The sequence below is a fragment of the Labrus bergylta genome, chromosome 6 (assembly GCF_963930695.1).
Source record: "Labrus bergylta chromosome 6, fLabBer1.1, whole genome shotgun sequence".
In the NCBI taxonomy this organism is placed as follows: domain Eukaryota; kingdom Metazoa; phylum Chordata; class Actinopteri; order Labriformes; family Labridae; genus Labrus; species Labrus bergylta.
This window is the reverse complement of record NC_089200.1, coordinates 23,528,838-23,545,609: the sequence shown is the minus strand read 5'-3', so window position 1 is coordinate 23,545,609 and position 16,772 is coordinate 23,528,838. Positions and strand designations below refer to the sequence as shown.

At 39.1% G+C, this 16,772-nt stretch overlaps 1 protein-coding gene across 1 annotated transcript; it reads left to right on the top strand.

Moving 5' to 3' along the window:
- The first annotated feature begins 568 nt into the window (after positions 1 to 568).
- Positions 569 to 15,608, top strand: slc5a9 (solute carrier family 5 member 9). The gene is made up of 14 exons (XM_020631810.3): positions 569 to 703; positions 2,358 to 2,476; positions 3,538 to 3,609; positions 4,165 to 4,269; positions 4,906 to 5,070; positions 5,185 to 5,290; positions 7,313 to 7,393; positions 7,516 to 7,721; positions 8,548 to 8,683; positions 9,642 to 9,749; positions 10,701 to 10,851; positions 11,576 to 11,744; positions 12,541 to 12,756; positions 13,999 to 15,608. The coding sequence occupies exons 1-14, from the start codon at positions 682 to 684 to the stop codon at positions 14,302 to 14,304; spliced, it is 1,962 nt and encodes a 653-aa protein (XP_020487466.1). The 5' UTR covers positions 569 to 681; the 3' UTR covers positions 14,305 to 15,608.
- Positions 15,609 to 16,772: the final 1,164 nt, after the last annotated feature.

The window sequence follows — 16,772 nt, the reverse complement described above, 5'->3', positions numbered from 1 at the left end:
GGATAGACTGTATACATCTGCGCGCATGTAATTAAACCACTCTTTTGTTGATATTGTGATTCCGTTGAACTACTCATAGCATTGATATAAAGGCAAATATTGTCATTAGAGAGTCGTGTCACTTCGGCCGCTACTTTTTTCTGTCACGTCTTACTTCCTCGTCTGACAGAGATAGTCTCCCGCTGTGAGGAGTATATGTGGACAGAAAGGTCAGGAGAATCTCTGGAGCAGTCATCCTGTAATTATCTAGATACTTTCTATTTGTAAACAGCTATGATTTCCACAAGAGTTGATGTTTAATTTCTTTGAGAAAACTCTTAAAGGAAGGGGGGGCTACATTAGGTGTCCAACGAGTTCGATGGTCTGTGAGATATGACTAAAGGGGTTTCTCTTTGGTGAGTCGCAGGGAGGAGGTGGTCAGAAGAGGAGATAAGGTTTATGTCTCCTTTAAGTTCTAATATTACATCTGCAGTGAAGTCATCTCGGTTTATTACAGAATGCAGTTTGAACTTTGAAAAAAAAACCTCAGATTAATAATTAAACTCTGTTAGCCTGCACTGACTAACTCACCTCCGCCTGGTTAATAAGCAGAGGATCATAGTCACTGGTGCTCATGCAGGTGAAAGTCAGATGACTTAGTGTCTTTGAGAATTCAACAAGATCTAGAAGATTGGAATCAACATGTCTACGAGTTTCCCCACAGGTCTGGACTGTCTTTCACTCTGTTTTATAATTCATTTTTACACTTCAACAAACATGTTGTTTATTATCATGTCAGAAGCAGATTTTAGAAAGTGTTGGAGGAAATAGTGGGAAGGTGAGGTGAGGTTTATAAATGAAAATGTAAACTTTTACAACAGCTTTTAAGGAAGTGATTACACAGCTCTTATCAGAACTAGCCATTTCAAAGTGTCTGTTATTTTTCACAACAGCAGAGGTCTGCATCATTTTATGATTTAGATTTACTTCGAAGACCTTTTGCTCAAATCTAATGACCCAAAGGCAACTGGACATGCAGCTCATGCTTTTCCCCAAAGCATAGTTAACTGTAATGCTATAATTGATTTGGAAAAGAATCAATTTGCTAAATGTTGTTATTCTGACAGGGTGGTCGCCATTAGAGGTGAATAGCAGCTTGCCAAGTCAGAAGTAAAGTTGACATGATAAAAGAGGCATTCAATAAGTGAAATGCTTCATGTAAATTTTTCAATTTCCAGTTTGTATAAAATTAATGTATTTGTTGAGTTACAAAATGTCCTAACAGCACGCAACGCTAGTGTCAGCGACAAAATCACTCGCTCTTTCTCACTCAACAGAGCTTGTTAGCTTGTTGTACAAAGGGGAGAAAACGGTGCTTTAATAGTATCCAGATGTGTGATTGAAATGTTGAGCTTTGACTTGTGTCAACAACACGATTTATTGATGAGCCTTTGAGTGTTGTGATTTGAGTCAACAGCTCTGCTCAGAACAGGCTGTTTCTGTGTCTGTAGCTTTAAATGCAAATGAGCTGTGTCTGACCACGCCCCTCTCTGAAGGAGATGTGGCTTCTTTCTCGCACCACTGAGGGTGTGAAGCTCAAGTGCTGTTATCGTGGATTATGTTCCAGGTTTAAGACATGTTAAGATTGCAAGTACACAAGTATAAATTTGGAAACACAACGGGCCATATTATAAGTTAAAATACATATTTAATAACCTGTTAGCGAGTGCTTTTGTTGGAATTTAGCCAAACAAACCCTCATCAGCCTGCATCCTTAAAGCGAAAAGGAGCAGTGCTTGTCTACTGAAACCGTACCTGTTACCTGCATTTATTCCCATGTCAGATCAGGAGCCCATTCAGATCCGTAAATAGCCTTCTAGACCCAACCCATGATTAAACATAAAGGAAATGCAGTCCCTAACTTTATGGCATGTGTCCACCATGTGTTTTTTATTGAGGAGAAAAGTACTGGCTGAGTGCTCAGAGAGCTTGGATGAAGCACATGTGGGCTGAGAACATGCAAGATATGGAGCCAGTTGCTGAGAGAAATTAGTAATTCATGATTTTATGAAAATAACCTTTATGCTGAAAAAAACAGGTGAAACTTTTGAAAAGATTTGGGCTCCTTTCAACCGACTGTTGGATAACGTTGATGTGTCAGATATGTTGCAAATTGACAACAATGAGAATCCATGAGAGATTTGGTTAACAGGCACACTTATTAGGCATACTTTGTAATTATGTCCAAACTTAAGTCTAACCTTTATATGATGCCCTGACAAAGGCAGAATTATTTTTGACTATTGTACCTTTTTGTGTTGGTGAAAAATATTTTTGTTTTTAAAAGAGTAATGTTTCATTTTATAATCTGCATGTAGGCTACAGCTCCCCGGGGTCCACCACAGCGACACCCTCCAACACTAATTTCAGACTGGATGTTGCTGACATTGCTGTGATTGTGGTCTACTTCATCCTTGTCATGGTGGTTGGAATCTGGGTAAGTACACTCACACCTTATCTCTTTTTTTTTTTTAAGATTTATTTTTTGGGGCTTTTTTGTGCCTTTAATGCAGAGAGAGGACAGTAGATAGAGTTGGAAACCAGGGAGAGAGAGCGGGGAATGACATGCGGAAAGAGGCCACGGGTGGAAGTGAACCCAAGGCCTACTGCTTGAAATGAGAGTCTCAACACATGGGCCTTAACCATTGCGCCACCAGCGCGCCCTTATCTCTTTACTTATTATAAAACTATCTGATGACTGAATACATTATCAATTCAATTATGAGTCCATAAATGTCAGACTGTAATTACAGTATAGTGCTGTACTAGTCTTCTTAGAGCTTTCATACTACATGTCACATTCATACATACCTTTCAACACTAAAATAAACAAATTATCAAAATTATAAAACAAAATGTTTTTTCTGTCATGTTGAGGTTACAGCCTTAACTGTCTACCGTTAAATCAACATTGTAGACCGTTGATAAAACATCATTTATTTCCTTTCTTGTTTCACCACTTGTGTTTTATATAAATATTCTGATCTATCTCTGGGTCATAGCTTGTTAGATCCATAGACTGTAAATATTAATGGAAGAAGCCTGAGTGATGTCAGCCATCTGTTCCTGAAGGGGGCTCTGGAGGCTCATCAGCAGCAGTCTCCATGTTGAATCCTGACTCAGTCTAACTTTCAGTCAACCTAACAACAGGCTGAGAGCTGGAGCGGGTTTTAAGCCTCTGATGTGCCAGTGACAGTAACTAATCAGACCTATTTATTTTTTTAGTACCAGGCCGTAAACATGTTTATTTATGCTGTAAAAACAGCTTTTTTGCCTGTTGTGTGTATGTGACTTCCAGTGTTCCTGCAGTCAGCCTCGACAAACTCCAGGATTTTGCACATCTGTATTGGCTTCATTTTTCAAGACCTGAGGTTGCCCCTTGGTTAGATTTATCAGATGTGGCAATATAGACTTTGTTTTGAATGTTCTGCTGAAATGAAGGGTTGTAAGTTTACTGCTGTCTGAATCTTCCTTTCAATCTCATTTTCTGTCCTGTAGTCATCAGTACGAGCCAATCGCAGTACAGTGGGTGGTTACTTCTTAGCTGGCCGTTCAATGACTTGGTGGCCTGTAAGTATCAATCTGTTCAAGGTCATGTTTTTTTTATTCAGTATTAGAGGCCTATGTGATATGCTGTATGGCTTTAAATCAAACTGTATTATTTCTTCTTTCTATTACCCTAGTCTTGTAACATTAGCTGCTGTGGCTCAGTTGGTAGAGTTGGTCGTCTCTCAACCGGAAGGTCAGGGGGTCGATCCCCAGCTCCTGCAGCAACATGTCTGATGTGTCCTTGGGCAAGACACTTAACCCTGAATTTCTCCTGCTTCTTCCATGTGTATGAATGGGATTAGTGACTTCTGATGGTCACTTTACACAGCAGCCTCTACCATCAGTGTGTGAAAGTGTAGGTGTGACCTGCAGTGTAAAAGCACACACTGATTTAATCATGGGAAGCAATTTGGGTTACAATATTTTGCCCAAGAACATTAGAAAAAATGCAATTTATGGCTAAAATACTTGTCCACTGTTTAGGATTTTTGTCAATTGACACTTTTTTTGTAATTTAATCAATAAAACGTATAGAAAGCTTTTTTGTAATTGTGTATTATCTGTATATGTTTATAGATTGGAGCCTCGTTGATGTCTAGTAATGTTGGCAGTGGATTATTTATTGGTCTAGCAGGAACAGGAGCAGCTGGAGGCATCGCTGTCGGGGGATTTGAATGGAATGTAAGAAACACAGTTTTTGGAATGATAGATTATAAACATTAATCAAGTATTTAGTGGTATGTTTACTTAATTGACAAATACATCAGAGTTCAAATCTAAAATACATTTTTGTGATTGTAATTGAAACAATCACAACCATATTTATATGTGTGATTTATGTCGTGTTTGCACACGACACTGATGTTGCTACTAAGATAATGTCCAAATAGTGCATGGTTACTTTTACTTAGTAAATAGGGAAAATCCATTTCATTTAAAAGTCTGATGGGAAACACTCACATCGATATTGTGATGGATACAGTTCATTCCCTGCTTTTCAGGCCACTCATAGCTCTATAGGCTTGCTCATGTTGTAATTCTAGCACCAGCAGGTAAGGTCCTTCAATTGACTTGCCTTTAAACGTTACTTGTAATAAGGCCCTCCAAAGTCACACTGTCATCAAACCCCTATTAATACAATTCTACAATTCACTTAGCAGACGCTAATATTAGAGAGACAGACTGGGGAAAGGGGATTGAGGAATTTCTTATGATCCTTTGTTCACTACATCTGTCCATAATGACTAGAAATGAACTGTCCATTTACAGGCATGTTAACTAACTGTTGCTATGACTTGACTGTGTGTGTCTGTGAAGGCAGCTTGGGTTCTTGTGGCTCTTGGCTGGATCTTTATCCCCGTCTACATCTCTGCTGGCGTGGTTACCATGCCTGAATACCTTGCCAAACGCTTTGGAGGCACGAGGATACGTATCTACATGTCGGTTTTGTCACTCATCCTCTACATCTTCACAAAAATATCTGTAAGACACATGTAACCTGGCACTCTTTTGTTTAAGGTTACTTACTACTGTACAATTAAGACATAATTCAGTAAACAGTAGAAACATTTGTGTGTGTGTGTGTGTGTGTCCCAGACAGATATCTTTTCAGGGGCGTTGTTCATCCAGGTCTCTTTGGGCTGGGATCTCTATCTATCAACTGCCATACTGCTGCTCGTCACTGCTGCCTACACTGTGGCAGGTATGCACGTATACAGCCAGACGAAAAAACACACACATCTAATTCCATTGGAAGATTTTTAAGGCAGGAGTTGTCATTTTTAATCCTTGTCACACAGCTGTGTTAAATACTTGATTTTGATTGACCAATTACTCATAGCACCAGTCTGCCAGATCATTGGTATAAATAACAGTTACTATGAAAAACCAAGAGTTGCTTGGGACACGGCTGTCTGGCTGATGAATTGTTATTTTATCAATCCACAGAAAGACGATTTTACATGATCTGTTTAATTTGGTTTTAATTGTAATTGATATATTTTCCACTCAAGGTATTTGGTAGATTCATGAAGTTACTTCAGGCTTGCCTATTGCTTTGATTATATCATGAATATGTTCTATCAACCGGGAATCACCAAAGAAATCAAAAACTCACCGGGTGATTCTGAGGTCTGGAGGCAGGATGCCATTAAAAAACAGTTTTATACAAAACTATCAAGTTTTCAAATGACCAGAGCATGAGTCAGTGTTTTGGAGTGATGAATTGAATTATTGACATTTAGGCAGATAAAATAAAGGAATTTAGACATGTTCATGATAGTGACAAGATTAATAATCAGTTCACCTTCGGAGGAACAACATCTCTTACAAACATACACAAAAAATGTGAACTATATTGAATTTAAAACTGTATAATAACAAGATTGTAGTAACAAGTGATGAACATGAGAAAGGGATGTAAGAAAAAAACAATTCTCTAGGGTGAGGTACTAATGTCATTTTGGTCCTTTTTCCTGCAACTTACTGAAGACCTGATTAACTAAGACTCTTAAAAGCTCCATGAATGTGTTCCGTGGCTCCTGCTGTCCATTGCCTTTTAATGGTAAAACAAACCTACACATCAGTGAGATTGAAAGTTGCCTTGGTCCACTATCTGCTAACATCACAGCCACTGCAAGAAAATGTAAGAGTCATTTTTGATTCAGACCTCATCTCACACACATCAGATCTGTTGCCAAAGTCATATCAATTCTGCCACCTTCAGACCTGGAAAAGAAGTTATTAATTCACTGAACTTTTCTAGTCTGGACTACTACAACTCCCTCCTTCCCGGTGTCAATCATAAATTACACTCCAACTTGTCCAGAGCGTAGCAGCTAGGCTTCTCACTGGTTTTAACAGAAAACATCACATCACTTCTATCCTGTCACTTTTAGAATGGATTTTAAGATTTTGAGCTGATCACTTTTAAAGCTTGTCTTGGTCTCGCCCCAAATTGCATTTCTGAAATGCTGACCCCCTTATGAGCCATCTCATGACATTAGACCCTCAGGTGGGGCCCTTCTTGTCATTCCAAATTTGAGGCTTAAATCTAAAGGTGATAGTGCTTTTGCTCAGGGCTCCTTGATTTAAGAACGACCTCCCTGAGGAGATAAGGTAGAATCAGTAACTCCTTTTAAATCACTTCTTAAAACTCACTTTTACAGACTCTCCTTTTAAAAATTATTTTTATTTAGATTTTTCCTTTATTCATGTTCTCGCTCTTAATTCTTTTGATCCATTCCGAGTCCTTTATCATTTACTCGTCTGTTTTTACCTTTGTTTTCTTTTAATGTTCTGTGATGTGATGTCGTCTTCTCATAATCCTCTTTTAATTGTCTCGTGATCATTAATGCTAGTGTCATACTGCTTTTATTAAGCATTCAATTGTATTTTTTCGACCTTTGTTGTTTGTTCTTATGCATTTATTCTTGCTGACCTTTTGCTTTCATTTTGTGATTGCCTTTACTTTGCATTTTGTAGACACTGGTTGGTCTGAGTACTGATGCTTATTCTGTTACTGAGTTCTGCCTTTGCTTTGCCTGTCAAAGCACTTTGTAATCCTCTGTTTTTTTAAAGGTTTTATCACTGCTCTTATTAAGTTGTTATTATCATTAAGTTATTATTCTAATTCTACAAGTTCCATGTAGAATTCTGGTTCATGCAGCAATTTTTTTAAATAGTTTGCAGATACATTGTGCACAATAACCTTTGTTTTCGGCAGGTGGTTTGGCAGCCGTGATCTACACTGATGCACTTCAGACTGTGGTCATGGTGGGGGGGGCCTTTGCATTAATGTTCATAGGTAGGGATTGAAACCACACACACACACACACACACGGCCAACAATTACTTGATAACAATGCTTATTATAACATTCATCCAAGGAAGCCCAAACATGAATTGATCCCTGATCTGTTTTTTCAGCTTTCTCCAGGGTTGACTGGTATGAAGGCCTTGTTGACCGTTATATGTCAGCTGTTCCCTCAGTGATAGTTGCTAACACCACCTGCCACCAACCTCGTAGTGATGCGTTCCGCTTGTTCAGAGACCCCATTTCAGGTGATTTACCATGGCCAGGTCTGGTTTTTGGGCTAACTGTACTGGCTACCTGGGTCTGGTGCACAGATCAGGTAACATTACCTTTTGTTCCCATTTTGAGTGTTTGTTTGTTTGTGTGAGTGAGTCTTGTGTGGGAGGGGGGATTAAAGACACAAACAAGGCAAATATTAGCATTTCTTTTTCCAGCTGTTTCATGTCCAAGTAACAGGCGTTTATTCTGATTTATGGTTGATTGAGAGCCAGGACGACATAGGCAATTTTTGCAGTGACTCCCAATTTTATAGCTATTAGTTCATCTGCATAAACAACCGCAAGTCCCCCCAAAACGTGTGCTCACTCTCTCCTTGGCTCGTGGCTTCAAACCAACTTTCTCAAACTTAACTTCGACAAATCAGAAGTCGTCATCATTGACCCAAATCCCTCATGAAATTCACCCATAACTTCTCATTCTCCATCAATGGCTTCACCGTGCAGCTGTGTGGCTCAGTTGGTAGAGTCATCATCTCTTAACTGGAAGGTCAAGGGTTCAATCCCCAGGCAGGACACTTAATCCTGAATTGCTCCCGCTGCTTCATCAAATGTGTATGACTCGGTCTCACTACATAGCAACCACTGTCATCAGTATGTGGATGGATGTAAAGGTCCTGACACACCAAGTAGATAATCAGCTGTTTGTCCTAGTTGGACCTTGTCCAGTGGGACTTGAACCAATGACCCTGCATTTTATAACCAGTCCCTTCAGAGTGAGCCAGGGTAATGGCAACATCTCATTAAAATAAACACCCTTTCCTGACTACCAGCACATTCACATCATACAAATTCTGTAAATTCGAATTTATACAATTGAAATATAATTGTTTTTAGATTGTTTTTGTGTGTATGTTTGTGTGTTTGCAGGTTATAGTCCAGCGGTCTCTGTCAGCCAGGTCTTTGTCTCATGCAAAAGCAGGCAGTGTATTGGGTGGTTACCTGAAATTGCTGCCCATGTTCTTTGTCGTCATGCCGGGAATGATCAGCAGAGCACTGTTTCCAGGTCAGTCTGTCTGCCTCTGTTAGTTGGACTGTGATGTAATTTTCTGAAATATCTTTTCTGCGTTTCTTAAGCTTGCCTTTTCTTCTTCTTTATTTTCTTGTGTGTGAGATAAAGATAACCCTGTCTTGTGTCTTCACTTATCATTTCATTTTAAACTGGTTATCTTTGGTAAATGGTAAATGGACTTGAGCTTGCAAAGCGCTTTTCTAGTCTTCTGACTACTCAATTTTACACTGCAGGTCAAACCTTCCCATTCACACCCATTCACACACTGATGACAGAGACTGCTATGTAAAGTGTTTATATGTATAAATGATCAATTAATAACCACTCACACACCATCAGCAAGTAGCTGGAGCAACTTCAGGTTAGGTGTCCTGCCCAAGGACCACATCACATGTGCAGGAGTTGGTGATCGAACCCTCGACCTTCCGGTTGAGAGATGACCGACTCTACCACTCTAAGACTGCTGTCTTTGCTTTCAAATGACTTTTGTGTAAAATGTATGTAAATATATATTTTGTTGTCATGAATCATTCTAATATGAGCAAATGGTAAACCAGCCAAAATGATTCTACTACCTCGATACATTTCTCTCTCTGGGACTTTTTGTCATAATTATTAATTGATGGAGGCTGGTTTTTTTTTAGTCTCTACATCAAATATAAAACACACCAAATGTTTCAAAGGTTGAAGGTTGTCGTCTCATGGTTATTGATTAAAAATGGTTGCCAAATTCTTAAGATATTTTCCAAAATCTGAAAAACTATAGATCACCAACAAGTAATGAAAACATTTAAATGTGTTTGAGGGTTGTCATGACATTGCAGTAATCATTCAACAAGGATGGTAGCCAGGTGAAGGCATCCTCATGCAAGAGGTCCTTCTGAGGTTGTTTTCAACTGCTCTGTTCAGGTGGCATAAAAACCACAACTGTGTCATTTGTGTGTCTCTATAGATGAGGTAGGTTGTGTGGATCCAGAAGTGTGTCTGAATGTTTGTGGTGCTTCAGTTGGTTGCTCCAACATTGCCTACCCTAAACTCGTGGTGGAGCTAATGCCTGTGGGTGAGTCTCATACACAAACACACACACACAAACACACACACACACACACACACACACACACACACCTTTTGTTTTTTTGGCATGGTTTTAACTGGATCAGCTGTCCTGAGGTAGATTGAACTTCTTGCACAGCTTCAGGTTTGTCTGACCACACCTGAGAGCCAGCTGTTCCATCTCCTGTTTGTCGGCACACTGCACATGGTCCAGTAAAGCTAATACATTGGCAGGGGAAGTGAGCTGTCTGCTTTGTGTTCGCTTAAAATTAAATAAATTGACTCATGACAGACTCAATGAAATAAAGGGTGGTGTTTCGCTGAAATATGATCTGCTAAAATCCTTATATTACAGGAGCAGCTGTTTGTCCATCTTGTTAGCCAAAAGTGAACAAACAGTCCCATAGAGAGCTGCTGCCCTGCTGACACTAACTGTAAAACTTTCAAGAGGACAAGGGTGAAAAAGCTTCATCAGAGTAAACAGTCTGGTGGTTCAAAGTTACGTCTTGGGAAATGTGAACAGAAAAGAGGAGCATGGTATCCAAGGCTGAGGGCCTTCCTTAGCCTTGGATTAGCTAGCATCTCTACTTCTGTCTCCACTCTCTCCTTTGTCTTCAGTTCCTCAGTATGTTAATCCCCTGAGCCTTGTTGTCCTTGTTAGCTCTGCAGGTATGTGATGGGAGTGCTAGAAGGCAAGAGGATGGTGCATTTTTCCACTGTGTAGAATACTTTACAGAAAGGAAAGTTTAATACACGGACTTTCAGGAAAAAATAAACAAATATACAAATAGAAAGGAGTAGCTAGTTCTCTGGCCAAGACAGGCTGATTCAGAGGTTTATGGGGCCCAAATCTTTTGAGCTGGTGTGCTAACATTTTTCCTTGTTACACAGACTAGAAAAGTGCTCCGACGTGAACTTTTGCAACGCTCATTTATTCTTGATACTTCTGTCTGCACAGGTCTTCGTGGTTTGATGCTAGCAGTAATGTTAGCAGCTCTGATGTCTTCACTGACTTCAATCTTTAACAGCAGCTCAACTCTGTTTACACTGGATCTATACCATAAAGCCAGGCCCAATGCTTCAGAGAGAGAACTCATGATTGTTGGAAGGTAGGGGTGTTGACTGATCTGTATGTTTCTTTATTGTCTTCTGTTGAGTGGAGCTTTGTATGAGTGATCAATGTCATGGCGCAGTGTCCCTTGATAAATACAATATATGAAGAAAAACGAGTGTAAAGAATCTGCAGAGTACAGCTCCTGCTGCCACAGAGCAATCGCTGTCTCAAAGGTAGGAGGAACACAACACCGGTCCCACTTTTTACCACTTTAATCCTCTCCAGTTTAAGCTCTTATTTTACAATCCTTTTTTCTTTGTACATAAAAAAAAATTCAATTGTGTTTGTTAAATAGTTTGGAGAACAAAACGCTACACAATAACTTTTAATGGCATTGCGACCAGTGTTTTCTAATCTACCTCCAAAAAGGGCTTGATTTCACCGAAATAGGGGCTTGGTCACTTTGATGAGCAGGAAGTTTAACTGATCTCATCGATTAAGCTAAGTGGCATTGCGAAAGCACTGGCGTCGACCTGGGACTGAGGGGGAACATTAGACATTAGACCTGCTACACGATAATAACACTTTTCCTCTCAGAGTGAGGCACCCTTAAAAAAAGATTTTTCAAGTTTTATGGTTTTTAAACAAACTCTGATTAAAGCCCGTGTTAACGACTATTGTTCCCTTATTTGCCATTTGTAATGAATCCAGTAGATATTCAACAAAACCATTTTTTTTTTACCTCAACCAAAGCTAACACATTTTTGTGTTCTTATCAGGGTATTCATCCTGGTTTTGGTGTGTGTTAGTCTGTTGTGGATTCCAGTCATCCAAACAGCAAATAGTGGACAGCTCTTTGATTACATCCAATCAGTGACCAGTTTTCTAGCTCCGCCGATTACAGCAGTATTCCTAATGGCTATCTTCTGGCCACGTGCAAACGAGCAGGTAGGTATCAAACACACACAAACACAAAACCTCTTACATTGCTTTAACCTAAATAATGAAAGTACATTGTTTAATGAAAATACATTTTGGACCTATTAAGGTTTTTTACTCCCATAAGAAATAACATCTGAAGCTGTCACTTATTTTTCATTCATTGTGTAGTATATTGACAAATTCAAGGGGGTCCAAGGTAAAAAAGAGCCTTAGATATCTACTCTCTACTGTAGGTGAATATTATGGCTCAGCGTTGGATTTCATTCCATTTGACAATTCTTTTTTCCTCGTAGATTTTTTGGGGGGCTTTTATACCTTTATTGTAGAGGACAGCGGATAGATTGGGAAATGGACATGATATAACTTCTCCGCTAGCCAAAGCCCACTATTTGACAATCTTACAACTCTTCACTTTTTGATGATAAAAACACTTATGATCATACGCCAAGGGGCGCAGTAACATTGCAACTGTGAGTGTCTCCTCTTCCATAACGTTGTCGTCACAGTAAATATTTTACATTGTTGAAGAGAACAGAAGCATCAAGAAAAAGGAGTTAAGTGTCTACTTGGTAGCTCCATAATTCTGAAGTATTCTTTGGTGTATTTATATTTGATGGAAGCCAGAAGATTAAACTCAAATCAATATTTAAAAAGGTTGAATTTACTGAATGTACTTTATATTGATATTGGGAATCGCTATGGCCACAAGTTAAAAAAGCACTATTCAATACAGTGTTGGCTTTTTGCCAGTTGTATCTCTCTGCAGTACTTGGGTTTGATTGTGGGCATGTGTGTGTCTCAGGGTGCATTCTGGGGCCTGATGACCGGACTAGTGGTGGGATTAATTCGTATGGTTCTGGAGTTCTCTTACGAAAGTCCCTCCTGTGGCCAGAGGGATCATCGTCCTGCCATCCTGGCTGACGTCCACTACCTGTACTTTGCGCTCATCCTGTTGGCTGTCACATGCCTTACCATTGTTGCTGTCAGCTTGGCTACTGCCCCAATACCTGAAGAGCATGTAAGTCATACATTTAATAATCTTCTCATCTATAAAATTAGAAACACAAGTGAAATAAGAATAGACAAAAAACACTGAAATTAGCAAATCATATTTTTGGGAGTTCAAAAACTCTAGCCAGAGGTGGGCACAGTTAATAAAAACGTTTACTCTGTTAAGAAAGACGTTTACTTTGTTATCAGATTATTCCATTAATATTTAACATTAGTTAAACGTAACATTAACCAATTTTATCAATAATCAATAAAAACAGCTTTTTTCAATATTAATAGATTAGAGTTCTTAAGAGGCCATGATGACTCAGAAAACTCTTAGTCAGAGGCACTGCTTGTCAACAGGCAAGGCAGGCAACTGCTTGGGGCCCCAGACCAGTAGGGGGCCCTCAAGCAACTGCCGAAAATGTGAAAATTTTGCAGTGACGGGAGGAAACCTCTCCAAGAGGACCCCATCTGACAGCACTCACTTTCTTTTCCCTGTTGGACACTGGTTGGAGAGCGCGAGCTGGAGGGCCCCCAAATTGTTTTTTACCTAGGGCCCAAACAGACTCTAGATTCTAGAGTCTGTTTGGGCCCTAGAGTCTAGAATCTCCACGGCTCTTAGTTATAGGCGTACGAGTTCAAAATTTATAGAAATAGAAACTTTTTTCATGTAGCATCAACAGCGGACTATAGGTGTGTAAAACTATTATCAGCGTCACTCAAACAACTGCCGTGTTGAACTCATGCTGTACATCGCTAGAAAGCTCTGACTCTGACCATGCAAACCATTTCAAGAACACGGACATGTTGCTGCAGGAGCTGGGGATCGAACCCCCAGTTGAGAGATGACTGACTACCAACTGAACAACAGCCTCAAAAGTGAATTAAAATAACAAAAATAACGTCAACAGAAATAAATTTAACGGAAGTGAGTTGCTCCATTAATAATTGAAAGTCCACATTTAATTTTAAAAATGAACATTATGTGCCCAGCTCTGACTCAACCACACACGTGCCAACACTAAAGCATCAGATAGCTGGGCTTCTCCTAATATGCAAAGGACGAGTAGAACCTTGGCTTTTTGTATAAAAGATCTGCACACGAGGCAGACTGTCATGTGTCTTAACTGCAGTGGAATGGAAATGTGATCTTCATGCACTACATAGATCAGTTTGAAGATAAGACCTTTAAAACAAAGTTTAAAAAACAAAAACAACAACAACACTACTGACATATTTGCTGGGAATCTCTTGTTTTCTCTAGCTTTACAGGCTGACTTGGTGGTCCAGATACAACCAGGAACCACGTATTGACCTCACAGCTCAGGTCCCAATAACCTCCGATGCTACGAACTCTGACTCTAACCATTTGCCAAATGAGTCATGGTGGAAGAGAGCAGCACTGTGGATCTGTTGTCTGACCAAAAGAGGCTCTGGCTCTGTATCTGTAGAGACTGAAAACAGTGAACTGAACTCCCTACAGGAGGAGCCCCTGTGGCGTAGTGTCTGCAATGTTAATGCTTTATTACTACTGGCAGTTAATGTGTTCCTCTGGGGATACTGGGCTTAATCTTCTAAAACTTTCATTTGTATGAGTAAGGTTAAACTTGTGTCCTGGGCTGGTATTAGCAGCCATTAGTGATACTACTGAGCTGCTTTTTCTGTTCTGTATCATCAATCAATCTTTATTTGTAGAGCGTCAATTCAAATCAAACATTAGCTCAAGCCTCTTCACAAAGAGCAGGTATAGACCGTACTCAGTGCTATGTTACAAAGACCCAACGGTATTCCATTATGAGCACTTTGAAACATTTAGCAAAAGTTACAGTGGCATTAAAAAACGTCTTTTTACAAGAGAGAAATCATGGGCAAATCCAGGCTCATGATGAACAGCCATCTACCGAAACAAGGCTCAAAAGAAAAACATAAAAGCACATGTATGGGTCTGGTAGAAACTTAAAAACAACACATCGAAGATATTTAAAAGGTAATACAAAACCAACTAGATATCAGACATCACCTAAAAATGTATTTATTTGCAAAAACATGCAAATAAATAAATAAATAATACAAAATCAGCAAAATAATAACTTCTAATTTCTTTAGTATTTGTACAATTTGAATGTCAAAATGAGTTAAAATCTGCAGTTAGAGAAAAAGTGATCATCTAACATATTGTCTTTGAAGCTTTAAATTTTGTAACCTTTGCTCAACTGATAAAGAGTATTAGTTATTTTGAGGTTATGTTATGTTTCCAACTTGAACATTTATTGTATTATGTAATTATGCACATTGATTAATTTATTGAAATTATTCACTCAATAGATTAATTTGTTTAGCGTTATTATCTCAAGACCCTTTATAAAAAGCAGGTAAAAGACCTTACTCTTTCTTTTCTTAGAAAATAAAAAGGGGATAGGAGTATAAAAGCAGGAAGAAGGATAAGGACTAACAGAGGGAAGGGTATAGCAGCAGGTGGTCCCTGCCAACAATCACAAGGAACCTACAAGACATGAGAGCTCAGGAGCTCCCAGGAAAAAATCAGGTTCACACAAAACTCAGCTATGTTTTTATTTTAAATGTGTTTGTTTGTGATCTTAAAAGTATTCTTTTTTACTATTAAAATGTGTTGCTTCGCTATAATGTAAGAAGAATATATAGTACAGAAACAGTATATCTTCTGGTCACAATCTGCCAAACCAGAGTTCATGATTTGTATATGCGGAATAGTTGTAGAATCTGTTAGTTTAATAACATCGACGTGGCCAAACAGACGGGATCTGTTGTGAGGCCACAGATTGTTATAATCATGTAAAACAGGAGAAATAAACGTATCTTGCAGGACTTTATTGAATAAACACGTTATGACTGTGAGTCATATGTGTAGTGTGTTTGTTGTTATTAGATCTGCCACCTTTCTCGTTTGTGCGTCTGTCTGTCTTTGTGCTGGACGGAAGCTGGTGTTGTGTGCTGTAGGGCGCCAGTTTTAAAGGGCGCTGCAGAAGCTGGAACATGGGCCCGCCTTCTCCCTCACCTCCAAAGAGAGATCTGGATTTCGTTGTGCAGTCCTGGTTAGGTTGTAGGGGAGCGTAGCTGTTTTATTTGGATTCAAATTGTCTGCTGTTAGGGAGTAAGGCAAGATGTCTGCATTTTCTTTTCTTTATTTTAGAGGTAAGGTAGTTTCTGTTTTTGACTAAGATGTTGTGTTGTATTATTTTTGCTTGTGCTCTCCCTAAAGTTTGATTACTTTTGTGTTTAGTGTTAATAAATAACATTGTGAACTTAAAATGTGTTCGATGGTGGCTCAATCATTGGGTGTGAGAAAGGAGAGGGTCACTTTTATGCTACGGCTGGTTTTCCCCTTGGCTTGTCGTAACACACACATGTCAAAAAGCTTTCATTTTTTCTGCAGGGATTTGTTTTCTTCTTTAATTTCTTTTGGTTTCTTTGAATACTTTCACAATAATGTAACATATTCCATAGAAATCCATGCAAAAAACTAAAAATCTTGAGTCACTCATGCTGACATCCCATCACACCTTTTAACCATGTTTAGTAATGAAATTAATTTCACAGCAATGCACTGAAAAGACTCTGCCTGGGTACAAGTGTGTCAAACAGGAAGTATAGACCAGCAGCCGTTGCAATGAGAGGGGGCTCGCTGACTGGTTGGTCAGAGTCGACAAAGGGTCAATTACAATTGAGATTGTGTTAAATACCTAACTAGCTATCCTGCTTATGCAAATATCCGTAAGCATATGTTTACCTGCTGTGGGGCAGGAGACATTTCCATTGTAACAGCTAGCTCCACCAATCAGAGAACTGTGACACTATAGTCTTGGGTAGTGTATGTTATTTGAGCTCTAATAATAGATGTTTTTCTTAAATGAGTTCCATATTAAACAAACTTGCATGTTCTATTGTTTCCCACTATTGTTCTTGGACCTGCCTGTTTTTACAACTGTTTTTGCTGTCCTTGTTCAGGAAGTTAATTTCCCCATTCAAATCCTCAATTGACTATCCCACCTTTGTAACCCC

Bases quoted from the DNA above. Each gene is read 5' to 3' on its own strand.
- slc5a9 (XM_020631810.3), top strand. From the start codon at position 682: ATGTCTACGAGTTTCCCCACAG. The intron at 7,722-8,547 runs GTAACATTACCT...GTGTGTTTGCAG, and splicing joins GGGTCTGGTGCACAGATCAG to GTTATAGTCCAGCGGTCTCT. The intron at 8,684-9,641 runs GTCAGTCTGTCT...GTGTCTCTATAG, and splicing joins CAGCAGAGCACTGTTTCCAG to ATGAGGTAGGTTGTGTGGAT.